The following is a 14,144-nucleotide window of genomic DNA, read 5'->3' on the forward strand; positions in this document are numbered from 1 at the left end:
TCACTTTCCACATCAGTATTCCCATTTTCATGAAAAGGGAAGATATTCTCATGAAAAATCACATCTCTGGACAGGAATACTTCCTTAGTATTAAGGTAAAAAAGTTTATACCCTTTGACCCCCTGAGGATATCCCAATAAGATACACTTCCTCGCTCTAGGATCAAACTTTGTCCTATGAGCTTTGAGAGTCGAGGCAAAACATAAGCAACCAAAACTTCTCATGTGCTGGTATCTCACTATCTTTTTGTACAAAAGCTCATAAGGGCTCTTGTTCCCCAAGATAGGAGAAGGTATACGGTTGATGATATAAGTGGCTGTAAGGACACAATCTCCCCAAAACCTGATAGGTACCTGTGATTGGAAAAGAAGGGCTCTAGCCACATTTAGCAAATGTTGGTGTTTTCTCTCCACAATAGAATTCTGTTGTGGAGTTTCAACACAAGAGAATTGATGAATGATTCCCTGCTTGGCAAAAAAATCTTTAAACACTAACTCATGTGCATTGTCAGATCGAAAACTCTTTGAAATTCTGATTAATCGCAAAGACAAGATGTCGCACACAATGTGTCGACAATGTGTCCGACAACTTGCTTGAACACAGATTATGGATAAACAACAAACAGTGCAATAAATAAACGACACACAATATGGTTACCCAGTTCGGTGCAACATCACCTACGTCTGGGGGCACTCTGCCAGTGGAAAGGATTTCACTATCTTGTAGTCAATAGTACACACAAGGTTTATATCTGATTACAATCGACAAATCAATAAAACCTAGAGACTATTACCACCAGTGATCACCTAGTCAGGGACTCCCCCTGAATTTGAGCTCCGTCTCAATTCCACCCTTCGAGCAACCGCCTGGCTCGGATGACCTTTAGTCTTCAACTGTACGTGAACCTTCAATCACGCAAACACAAAACCCAAATCTCACAAACACTCAATCTTTCTGGAATAGTGTTTGAGGAATTACACCGCTCTTATCAATACACAAAGCCTCCCAATCCGCCGGTCTTGCACGTCTAGGAGCTCTAAGTGTTTTGATAAAGCGTCAAAGCTACTAAGGGGGGAGCGCAGGGCTTTTATAGCAGCTGTACAATCCTGGAAGTGAATCTAGGTTTTCCTTATCCAACCTCAAGCGAAAATCCCATAGTAAAGTCACCAGCGAGGCAAATATTGTGCAATGAAGACAGCAGCAAGAGATATCTTATAATGAAGACAGCATCGAGGCAGATATCTTGCAATGAAGGCAGTAGCGAGGCAATATCCCAGAATTAAGACACCAGCGAAGCAATCTGGCAATCCTGGAAACTTGCCTGAAATAAAGTCTGCACACAGGAGAAAAGATGTCGTACCAGAAGCTGCAGCATGAAGACCGACATCTTTCCAAACAACTTGCACTAAAAAAATAAAGCCAACAAATAACGTAACAACACTCTTAATAGTAACATCAAACTGGTTTTGAACATAAGCACAAAAGTCAGGAACAATTTTATGAACATCAGATTTTTGTCTTAAAAGAAAAATCCAACAAAACCTGGAACAGTCATCCACCAAAGTCAAGAAAAATCTATGGCCTAAGCGAGAGGCAACTTCGTACGGGCCCCATATATAACAATGGACAAGATCAAAACAAGAATCAGAAAAATTGTTCTCAGAATGAAAAGGTAATCTGTGCTGTTTGGCAAGATGGCAAATACAACAAGGATTCTTATCAATGTCATGTTTAGGAAAATCTAACCGATGACTAAGAGAACTCAGACTCTTAGAGGATAAGTGTCCTAGTCGTTGATGCCATACTTTTGCAGTCACTTTATTCACAAAAGCAGTGTTCTTACTGATGAGGCTTTCCCTTGTTAGGATGTATAGGTCTTGAGTACTTCTACCCTTGCCAATCATCCTCAAGTCCCTGGAATCCTGAATAAGAAAACCATCATTGTTAAAAGAGACTGTCAAGTTAGAATCCTTGACTAAGGCCTTGACAGATATCAAATTGAATTTGAATGTGGGAACAAACAACACATTGTGTATAATGAGATCAGTACTCAGTTTGACAGTTCCTATAAAATTGACAGGAATAACAGTGAAGTTAGGGAGAGTAACAGTAGAATTATATAGTGGTTTGAGTTCTGAGAAGAGGTGTTTCTTGGCACAAACGTGTTTTGAAGCACCTGAATCCAGAATCCAAGACTCACTATCTAAATTCATATTCTGAGTTAGATTGACCAAACCGTATAAACCTTGGAATAAAGTCATGTTGACTTCACCATTGGTGGCAGGTGTTGTGGAGGATGACAGCTAGTTTGAGAGGTGGTGAATCAGCTGGTGAATCTGCTCATTGGAGAGATTGGTTGATGCAGAGTTGTCATGTCCGCCACCATTGCTCGATCCTTCCACAGTATTGACTTGATTCTTGGATTTAAACTTGTAACCAGGAGGATATCCATGAATCTTGTAACATTTGTCAACGGTGTGTCCAACCAATTTGCAATGAGTACATGTAGGCTTTTCTTTGCCCTTGAATTTCTTCTGGTCTTCACGCGCCACCATTGCAAGAGAATTGGACTGATCATTGGATCCATTGGACAACAATCCAACACTCCTCTGCGTCTCCTCCTGAGACAACATAGCATAGACCTTGCTGATCTGAGGAATAGGGTCCATAAGCAATACCTGACCTCGAGCATGAGTGTATGAATCGTTGAGTCCCATTAGGAATTGCATGACATATTCTGATTCCTCAAATTCGCTAATCTTGGATTTTTCTCCACAATTGCATGGACAAATGCATTCGGGCTTGAAATCACTTCGATCTTGATGGACAGACTTCAATCTGGTGAAGTAGACTCCAATGGTGTTCTGATCTTGAGAAAGATTCACATACTCTCTCCTCAGCTGAAAGATCCGTGGTCCATTGGATTGTTGAAAATGATCTTTGAGGTCTTGCCAGATGTCTTTAGCTGTTCCTCCAAAAAGAATGCTCGCAGCTATTTCCTTGGATACAGAGTTCATGATCCAGGCGATGATGGTGGAATTGTTTCTGCTCCACAAGCGTAGGAGATCTGGATCTTCTGGCTTCACGATTGTTCCATCGATGAACCCTAGCTTGTTCTTGGCTTCAAGAACTATCAGCATCGATCGACTCCACGCCTGGTAATTGGTTCCGATCAAGACATTGGAGACCAGACTTCCTCCAGACGAATCAGAATGGTGGAGGTAGTAAGGTGAGAACTGGTCTTCAATCGTCAATCGCGATCTAGAATTTCTGGTGATACCGATGATTGGGAGCTCCGTCGACTTCATTTCAGGGTCCGCCATTAACTTCGACAGATACAGGATGAAGAAATCGAGAAACAGAGATAAAAGAAGAAAGGAACGAGATTCTCAGAAGCGGAATCGCTCTGATACCATATTGATTTTGAGAACTCGAATCAGAGAAAACAAAAGCGGAGAATAAGAGAATAACAGAAATTTGAAAATTGTATTACTTCGAGGATCACAAAATCCTTTTTATACAGCAAAGGTATCAAACTGATGACGACAAGTCGTTTGACACTAAAGGGAAAAATAAAAACGACAAACAACCTGATAACCTTGATTACTTATATAACACGTAATCAAGCCAAAACAGATATCAGAGTTCAGCTCGCTCTCCAGCTCGCTCAACTCTGCAGCTCGCTCAAGCTCGCTCAACTCCTCAGCTCGCTCCAGATCGCTCAAGTCCGCAGCTCACTCCAGCTCGCTCGGCTTTGTATGCTGAGGCTAGTCTTTAGGCTAATCATTAATCTAACTACCAAGCTCCAATAAATATCAACTTCCTAAAATCTGGATACTTTATTTGTAAAAAAAAAAAAAAGAGATCAAGATGGATTCATCAAATCGTTTGACCTCTTTGTCTCTTCGGATTTGTGCTATGAAGCACCGAACGGAACACTTTTATAGTCTAAGTTTGCTCCGATGTCTTCAAGAAATTTTTTTTTTTTTTTTTTTTTCTGAATAAGAGAGAGAGAGAGAGAGAGAGAGAGAGAGAGAGAGAGAGAGAGAGAGAGAGAGAGAGAGAGAGAGATTGATTTTTTTTATAATAAACGAACTTCCGTTGTTACAATTGAATTCTTGAGTGAATTATAGTCGAACATTGTATAAACATTGTCAAAATATATGCGCGTTGCAGCACTGATGATTGTTAATTGCCTTCTCATCTTGGAAATCTTGCCGTGAGCATATTTCAGACGAGTCTCTCTTTTTTTGTTCAAATGAGACGTCTGATGCTTCACGAGTTCAGCGTGACCCGGGAAGACTCTCTTATAGAAGGAGCATATGAACCGCTCTCTCATGAGCTTCACAGGAGTGATATTTTTCTTCCCGCCCACCGTGATGACGATGATCAGAGGGCGAGAGTAGAGAGAGCTTCACATAGCAAGTATGATCGCAGTTCAATTAGGATTAATATCACTTGGACCACATCTTTAATACGTGTCCAATGAATTTTTTAACAGGTAGCAAAATTGATAATGGAAGACTAATTAATTACCTAATTTGTTTGTTTTTATTACTTCTACGAAACATTCTAATAAAATTAGATCTAAAGACACAAAAATACAAGAGAGGAACATCTTTCTCATGCAAGGCAAAACACATATGTCGGGATAAGTATAACTTTAATTAAGTACATATTATAAGGATCATCTAGTGTTAGAAATATAAGCAAAACTCCTTTTAAACATTATATTGATATAGTGGTTAAAACTTCAGTAATAACAATGAATACGTAATAATGGTTATGTTCTTCAGCAAAATATTATTATATTGGTAATGATACGCGCCTGAAAAATATTTCATTGCTACAAAATAAGAAAAATACAAGATTTTACAAGCTTTGGAGAGTCTTGTTCCCTCCCAATCCCAAGGAAACCATCCCAATTCTTTGCTCAATATTTGCTTTCCTATTCCTTTAATTCACGTCTCATTTATAACCAAGTAATTGGTCAAACTAGCTATTAGTTTTTAATTACCATGCTGCCTTTAAGGTCCTAAAATATGATTAATACCACAACAAATAAAAAGGGTTTATATAATTGTCACGGTGCATATCCAATCTATACCCTTTCGATTAGGTAATACATGTAGTGAATGGTAAAAGAAACATTTGATAACCGTTTCCTATTCTTCTGAATCTGCTGATTTCTTTAATTACCCGAACACCTACCCTTTTCCATGTGTTTTTGAGAAGTGGTTAACCTCTCTTGTCGAATTTTAATTGCAATTATTATATAGCAATAATAGAGTTTATGATAGGGATAAATCTAAAAATATGACATCTTGGTAGTGTTTTTTTTCTCATTATTCAATATGAGCCATTTATTCTAAAACTATTAACAGTAATGTCATGAAAAACAGTTGTTTAATAACATTTTCTCATTAAAATATCGTTAATGTAGTTTTTTTTCATGACAATGGGTGAGATAGTACAAAAAGACAACATGTGAAAATACAAATATATCCTCTCAGTAATTTGGTCGAAATTCATTAATACAAGTATACTAAATACTTGCGTAACGTTACCATGGGATTTTGTGAAATATCATCACGCCGTCGATTTTATTTTTCATTCATTAAAAAATGTAAATTAGTCGGGATTCATCTAGATAATTACTTTCAACTTGATTACACTTAAACAAAATGAAAAAAAAAAAAATACATATTGATCTTCAAACAAACGCAGAACTGAAAACACCACTTCTCGTGCTCATTCCTGGGTAGGAAAAAAAAGAGTTAAAAATTTGAACAAGCATATATATATATATATATATATATATATATATATATATATATATCAAAGAGGAAATTAACGAAAATCACACCTTATTTCCTTTGCTTTATTATGTCCGCTAGACATTTGCAGTATTGTTGTCTAGCCATCCTTTTTTGAAGCCAAAAATCGAATCTTTTGGTGAAGAACAGAGTATACCCAATGGATACTCCGATTCCGAGACCTGCACCGTATCCAATAGTTGCAAATAGCTTCCACGTCAGTGTTTCATCGTCATCTTCTTCATTGTCAACCTCTTCATTGTCATCCTCTTCGTCGCTACACGGCTTCGTCAATGGAAATCCACACAACCCCGAATTTCCACCATATGAATTGTTGTTGAACGTATTAAATTGTGTTCCTCGAGGTATTTTGCCATCCAAGTTGTTGTGGGTGAGATTTAGAAAATTGAGTTGATTCAGGTTCGAGGCCAGTTGTTGCGGGATCTCTCCGACGAGCTCGTTGAATGAGAGGTCTAACCATTCGAGATTACTCAAATCTCCCAACGAGGGTGGGATCGGACCGACGATGCTGTTGTTAGAGAAATTGAGGCCTTTGAGCGAATCCAGCTTCCCGATCGTTTTCGGAATCGCACCCGTGAATCCATTTCTTGAGAAATCAATCGTTGTGAACAAGGTTTGGATTTTCTCCAGCTCGATGTAGATTCCTTTCATTGACACCATCACCGAGTCTTCATAATAGCCAGGCCCGATCATTTCATCATGGAAGTTCAAGTATTCCAATTTATTTGCATGCGCACCGATCATTGCCTTGAAATTCTCAAAATATTTTGCTGGCAAGACACCCACAAACATGTTGTCGGAGAGATCCATGATTCTCAAATTCTGAAAAGGAAAGCTACTCTTGGGATTCTTTATTGCACCATGAAATCTGTTAGACCTCAATACAAGAACTCGTAGCTCTGGAAGAGACTCCAAGAACTGAGGAAAAACGCCATTTAGTTCGTTGTTTCCGACATCTAGAACTTCCAAACGCTTGGAGTGAAGCAAAGATCGCGGCAGCGGGCCTTCCAATTTGTTGCCGTTGAGGTTTAGCATTCTCAAAGAGCTTCCATTTGAAAAAGCTGAAGGAATAATGCCATCAAACTTGTTCATTCTCAAATCCAAAACTGACAAAGAGTTGCTGAAATTTCCAAGGCACGGAAGGATACTGCCGTTGAAGCTGTTGTTTGACAGGTCGACAACTTCGAGAAAATTGTGGTTGCAAAGCAGAGATGATATTCCTCCACTCAATTGATTGTTGGATGCAAAAAATGCAACTGTAGACTGAGGCAGATTCGGAAGATGGCCTTGAAGTCGGTTAGATCGGACGTCAATGTATTGGAAGCTTTGATTCAGTGGTGGAACTGGGCTTATGTGTGTAAATGAGTTGTAAGAAAGATTCAGATGAATACTACCTGAATCTTTGGAGAGATTCCACAACCATGCGGGAATACTACCTTCAATTTTGTTTTGGGAAAGGTCTAAACTTTGTAATCGCTCTAAGCTTTTTAGACCGTTTGGGAACTGAGAAATATTGCAAGAAGACAACCTCAAAGTCAAAGGAGTATTTGACTTCAATACAGTGTAGTTAGAATGGGGGATGGAAAAAACAGATAATAAGCTATTAAAAGAAAGGTCCAGATGATTAAGTGTTCTAAGCTCTAAAAAATGTTCCAATATCACGACACCACTCAAGTTATTGTTCCCTAGATCCAAGTACCATAGATTTGGAAGGGAATATAACCAAGTGGGTATTGTCCCATAAAGAAGGTTGTTGTTTAATCTCAAGTTTGATAAGTTCAATGGAAGAGGTCCCAAGAGTTGATGAGTTGAAGAGTCACATAGAAAAGCTTTTTTAGTTGATGAGTTGCTACAAAGATAGGGTAGCTGGCCTTCAAATTTGTTGTATGAAAGATCTAAATCAATGATTTCACTGCTGAAAAATGGAAAAGGAGGAGGAGGTGGTAGTCTGACATAACTACAATTTACTACAGCAAGAACTTCTATTTTTTTTAAAGTTTGAGATAAATAGGCTATATCTATTTCTAATCCTATGTTGGAAAGCTTCAAATAGGTGAGTTGACTGGTCCAATTTTGTTTAGGGAATGAAACAGTGAGACTTGGGCTATCTACTAAAGAGAGACGTGTAAGGTTTGGCAGCTGAAAAAAATGTTCTGGAAATCTCCCTTTGAGTTTGTTGGAATGAAGATCAAGATATGAAAAAGAAGTGGAGAGGTTCATGAAAGAATTGGGTAAGACGTCAAACATGTTGACATTATATAAACCCAAGAATGTGAGAGAAGTTAGGTTCGTCAGGATTCGTTTCAAGCTACTTGTCTCGGCTCTTAACTCATAATATTGACTGGAATGAGAAACGATGTCAAGTGTGAGCAAGTTAGACAAGTAAGCAAGTTCTGGAGGAATATGGCCACTGAAATTGGATTCTAAAAGGCTGGGAAACCTACCAAAGTTGGGTGAGATTGGAGATGAGTGAGAGAGAAAAGGCTGCTGTTGGAGTCCATGACACCTTGTAGCCCGTCGAGGGTGAGATCAACGATGTGACCGGTCACGCTGTCGCACGTGACTCCAATCCAATCGCAACAATCTTTGCTCATATTCCATGATTCAATACCGATTTCATAATCATTTGTGATAATATGAAAAGAGTTTATGAAAGTGAGCAAAGAAGATCTTTCATGAGGATGACAGAGTATTGGCGAAGAATTTGTTGAAAAAGGATTAAGGAAGAAGAGAAACAGAGGAATCACACACAAAACCCAACCCATTATCTGATCTGAGTAGTGATGAGATATTATGGTATGAGGTTTTATTTTATCACATATACAGCTTATATATAAGTTCGCCCAATAAATATCATTTTTTTTTTCAAGTCTTTGTCTTTTTTCTGGGTTTGAAAAATCAACACAAGAAAGTCTATCTTCTTGACTAACATAGAGATTAAATTATTGATGTGACACTCTTTAATATTGGCGAATGCGTGGTTGACTAAAAGTCTCTGTGCATACTTAATGATGTGGTCCAACATTTTTACATAGTTGCTGATAGAACTCTTATACAAATTTCCAATAAGTCTCGAGTCTTTTTTTTTTCCTGAATTTGAAAAGTAAACACAAACAAGCCTATATCCAGACTAACATATCAATATAGGTCCAACCCTGTTAAATTAAATTTTTACCATCCAAGGAAAGAAGAAAACAGTAAAAAATTTGGACATTCAACTTAATTTCAAAAAACGATTATTGAAAACAGAATTTCGCAAGTTGTGTCAAAATTCCATAAAAGCTGAAATATTATATTGGATGATTTTTTTTTCAAATTTTGTGTGGAAAGATTCATATTTGCCATTAAATGTTAGCATCGATGGGTATCATGACTTAAGGTAATCAATGCAGTATGAACTCTACCGAAAAACAGGTTTTAATGAAACCTGATCTTTCACTTTATGCAATAATAATACGCGTGTCTGTTACGTTATGACTTAATTTTGGATAAATTTAAAATGCTGACATACAATTTTAAATGCATTTTTAAATTTTAATTGAAATTAGACACAACTTGATAATTTTTTTCTATTCTAATTATTTTTTAAAATTAGGTTGAATGAAATTTTTCTCCGATGATAATAATTTAATCTAACACATTGAGACATATAATTAAATTAATCATCTAGTTTTTTTTTAAATAAATATGTTATTACTAAGTAAATTTTAATATTTGTATATGTGTTTCTGAAATAAAATCATAGTAAAATAATACTTTTAAAGACCTTAATTATATGCGTCATTTTGAATCTCCATATATATACTATTGATAAAACTCCTCACAATCTACATTTTTTTGGCGTTGTAGATTTGTAGCCAAAACTAAACTATAAAATTGGAATGTAGCCAACGTTTGCAAACTTTTAGAAAAATAGCCAATGACAATTATATTTTACTTAAATATCCTTATATTAAACATGTTATAATTAACAAAAAAAATGTAAATAATTTAAAAATTCGACAATTAATGACAATAGTGAACTCGGACGGAATTCTACAATAGTAGACATGATTTTTCATCCAACACAATGCGTCTATTTTTTAATCTATTCTCGCTACGAATCCGTAGGATTTGGAATCACTCAATTTCGAGTTCATAAGAGGAAGATATAGATTTTTGAAGTTTTGATGAGAAAAAAAATGTATGAGAGAGAAAGTGACGAATCAACGTAGCAAAAAAAAACTGGAAGGACAAAATAGGAAATTTGACTGGCTTATTCAAGTGTCACCTCATCTGTTTAGCTATTTTCCTAAAGTTTTCAAACGTTGGCTATATCTCAAACGTGATGTTTGGAATGAGTTAGTAAGTTACAATTTTTTTTCTTTTTTCTTTTATTGCTATATTGGGCTCATTTGATTTTTTATTTTTACAAAGGCCATTTGGTTGTATAAACATGTAATAGACATGAAAGAGAAGTATGAATAAATCAAACAAATAATAGATAAAAAAATATGTTGCTAATGTAGGTCTATTTATTTTAAATCTTAATTGTTATATATTTATGATTATTTTTTTAATTGTATAATCAATTCTTATTTTTTTTATACACAATAAAACTAGTTATCTGACATTATCGAGTTTTTTTTAAATCTATAAAATTATAAATCTATATTAATTTTAGCCCTCCTTGACATAATTCAAGACTTCGTTCCTGGTTGCTTGTGTTTACTTTTCAAATACAAAAAGGAAAAAAAACACAAAAAACAAAAAGGCTAGACTTGATGGAAGATTGTATTGCTTGGCTGGTGAGTGTTCTTAAAAGCATTGAATAAAAATGTTGGACCACAAAGACTTCTATTCAACCATGTATTGGTTGGCTAGTGAATGTACTATATCAGCAATTATGTAAAAATGTCGTTTCTTGATAATTGGTGTCATACCAGTTTAACAACTTGATAATGCCACCGACAATATTTTCCGTAAATTACCTATAAGTTTAACTAAATTTATGTTAGTCAAGACATGCTTGCTTGTGTTTACTTTCCACATCCGAAAATGACTAAAAAAAACTTTAATGTGTTGATTACATGGAGATTAAAGACTTTATTCAGAATTAGACGTTTCAATACTTGCCCAGCTAAGACCAACGATTTCATGGAAAATTGTATTGTTATGTCAGTTTCACAAGTTGATAGAAGAAATATAAATACAACATCGTTATTGTGTTAACTTGACTGGGTCTATAACCACAGAGAACGAGAAAGTATTTCCTTCCTTATATTTACAAAATAAAGATATCATGCGTGATTTAATATTGATTCATCATTAATATATCTATTGATCCACATAATGAAATGGACTTGTAGCAGCAATAACCTTGGAAACCTCATGGAAAATTGTTTTGGCTGGTAACTGAACGTTCAAAATTGTATTGTTCCACAAGTTGATAGAAGAAGATGAAAAAACATCATTATTGTGTTATCTTGACCGGGTCTATAACCACAATAAACGAAGTAGTATTTCGTATTGTTTTTATTTACAGAATAAAGATATATCATGTGTGATTAAATATTATCATTAATACCACAACTCAAAAGGTTGCACACGTCAAATATAATTTTCAGCGGAATGTGATTTGCATGATGACCATCGAGGTTTCTCTCACGTTATTTATTATTAACATATATATATATATATATATATATATATATATATATATATATGAGGAGTTAGACAAATATAAAAATCTATTATGCTACTACATAAACACACTCCAAAATATGAACAAAAGTCGATTCCTCGTCCTGCACGTAGAAGTTGAAATAATATTATCACTTGTCCCAAACAAGTTTAAGTCTTTCTCTCGAATACGGTCGAAGTGGTATTGTTATACCATTTCGATAGGACTCGAATATGGTCGAGTCATTAAGTTATAAGAAGGAGAAATAAAATATATATTGTTTGCATGTTCAATTATTAAGGAATTAAAATAAAATGGCATTCGAGTCTTAAACTTCACAAATTGCTCCTTGCAATGTTTCTCATTTGTTTTGCTCCGCCTTTCAGCATTTCCTCTGTTAATCTTGCGCTCGTTCGATTTTGTTTGTCAATTTTGATGATCTCAAGTTACATTACTAGGAAAGCTCATACAAGTGCTAGAGGCGAAGATGTCAATAATAGGACAAAATAAAATGATGATTTGTGCCAAAATAAAATAGTTTCGATTATTATGATGGAATGATCTTTTGACGAGTGGGAACTTTAATTTCCAAATGTTGATCTATAAGGTTGTATAGGTAGCTTCAGAATTTCGTCTGCTTCAAAGGACAAGAAGATCAAATTTATGTTCAAGTGATCATGCTAAGACTGAAGTCGATCAATTCGGTAAATTACATATGATATGTGCAACTTTTCATGATGTACTATTAAACATATCAATATAATATCATACATAAATGTTTCTGTGCTGTAAATAAAAGCAATATCTACATTATTGATGATCGTACATTCACTAGCCACTAGCCACTAGCCACTAGCCAGCTAGCCAGTACAATTTTTCAAGTCTTTTAGTCTTTTTTCTGGGTTTGAAAATTCAACACAAGCAAGTCTATCTAGACTAACATGGAGAGATTAAATTGTTGATGTGACACTCTTTCATATTAGCCAAGGTTCAAAATATCGCCGATATATAGTTCCGATATATAACTATATATCGGCGATAGATCTTTTTTGAAGAGTCTCAGTAAAAAACCATATATAAACGTTATCGTTTTATATTATATCATTTTTTATCGAGATATATCGCCGATTTTTCATTTTATTATGATAAATTGACAAGTTATTTCAGGAAAAATATCGCCAAAATCAGGAGAAGTACCATTCATTCCATACCCACGCAGACCGACTTCCAGAGAGCAAAACTTATACGATTTCGGCGATATCAAAGGTGAAACCTTCTTCTCCATGCAAAATCGCCAGTCATAGGAAAGTTTTATACGCCCTCGACGGTATTGGTGGATATATCGGCGTTGAACGTATGGTAAGTTCCAAAGTTAGGGTTTTGATTATTTTGAATTTGTTTTTACTTATTAGATTGATTCAACTCAAGTTTGTTGAAATTTTTTACATAGTTGAGATTAGGACTTGGTTATTTTTCAGATCCCCAACTTTTTGTGAAGTACCGACAAGGTTTTAATTTTCCAGCGACCCATCACCGGCGGCCGTTCGTTTTTCCGGCAGAGTAAAAAAAATTTAGAATCACGTGGATTGAAATTGTGTATTGAATTGATATTGTTAAATAGTGATTTAGAATATATGATTGTGTATTTGAAATTGTAATATTGAAATTGGGATTGTTTTGTAGTATTTGAGAACTATTTTATGTTTTATACTGTCTACTTTAAGTTTATTTCTTGTCATAAACTTTGTAGTATTTGATTTTGTATTTTCATAATTTGGATTTGATAACATATATATATATATATATTTGATTGTTTAAAAATATATATTTTATAAGATTTTTGTCGATATATCCGTCGGTAGTCGACATATCATCGATCGTCAGTATTGAAATTGTTATAAAATATCCGTTGATTTATCCGCCGATATTCGTCATATCCGTAAAATCAGAACCTCGATATGAGTATCGGTATCATTATTTGAAATATTGATATCGGCAAATGCATGGTTGACTAGAAGTCTCTGTGCATACTTAATGATGTGGTCCAACATTTTTACATAAATGCTGATAGAACTCTTATACAAATTTCCGATGAGTCTTGAGTCTTTTTTTTTGTCTGAATTTGAAAAGTAAACACAAGCAAGTCTATATCCAGACTACCATATCAATTAAGTTATAGGTCCCACCCTGTTAAATTAAATTTTGACCATCAGAACAAGAAAGAAAAAAATTGGACATTCAACTTTAGTTTAAAAAACGATTATTGAAAACATAATTAATTGTGTCAAAATTCCGTTAAAATTTCGAAACTCAAATTTGTAAATTGGGACTTCCAATTTCTCCAAAATTCAGCCTTACTGTTTAAGAGACACGCGGATTATTATTGCCATAAATATGAATTTGTCCACGCAAAATTTGATCTTATTCTTTACACATTGTCCTTTATACTTGCCAGTTTAATGTTCAGCTTATGTGGATTATTTCTAGCATATTGAGACATCAAGTTGTCCTTATCTGCTCGGGCTTCTGCCGTGGAGGAACACAAAGCCTCCGAGGAGTATCGCAAAAATGTTCTCTACACGGAGGGAATGAATAAAGCAATCAAACTCTTAAGGCCGAAGAATCCTAACTTGGATGCTTCAGAC

The 14,144-nt window shown here is 35.2% G+C and overlaps 1 protein-coding gene across 1 annotated transcript; it reads right to left on the bottom strand.

The window, feature by feature from the left end:
* Positions 1-5,473: 5,473 nt before the first annotated feature.
* On the bottom strand, positions 5,474-8,431 carry LOC149398700 (receptor-like protein 47). The gene is made up of 3 exons (XM_089614643.1): positions 8,297-8,431; positions 5,867-8,264; positions 5,474-5,757 (listed from the first exon to the last, which is right to left on the bottom strand). The coding sequence occupies exons 1-2, from the start codon at positions 8,429-8,431 to the stop codon at positions 5,868-5,870; spliced, it is 2,532 nt and encodes an 843-aa protein (XP_089470769.1). The 3' UTR covers positions 5,474-5,757; position 5,867.
* Between the last annotated feature and the right edge of the window lie 5,713 nt (positions 8,432-14,144).

The sequence above is a fragment of the Urtica dioica genome, chromosome 5 (assembly GCF_054948205.1).
Source record: "Urtica dioica subsp. dioica isolate 48M chromosome 5, U.dioica_male_clone48M_v1_H2, whole genome shotgun sequence".
Lineage (NCBI taxonomy): Eukaryota > Viridiplantae > Streptophyta > Magnoliopsida > Rosales > Urticaceae > Urtica > Urtica dioica.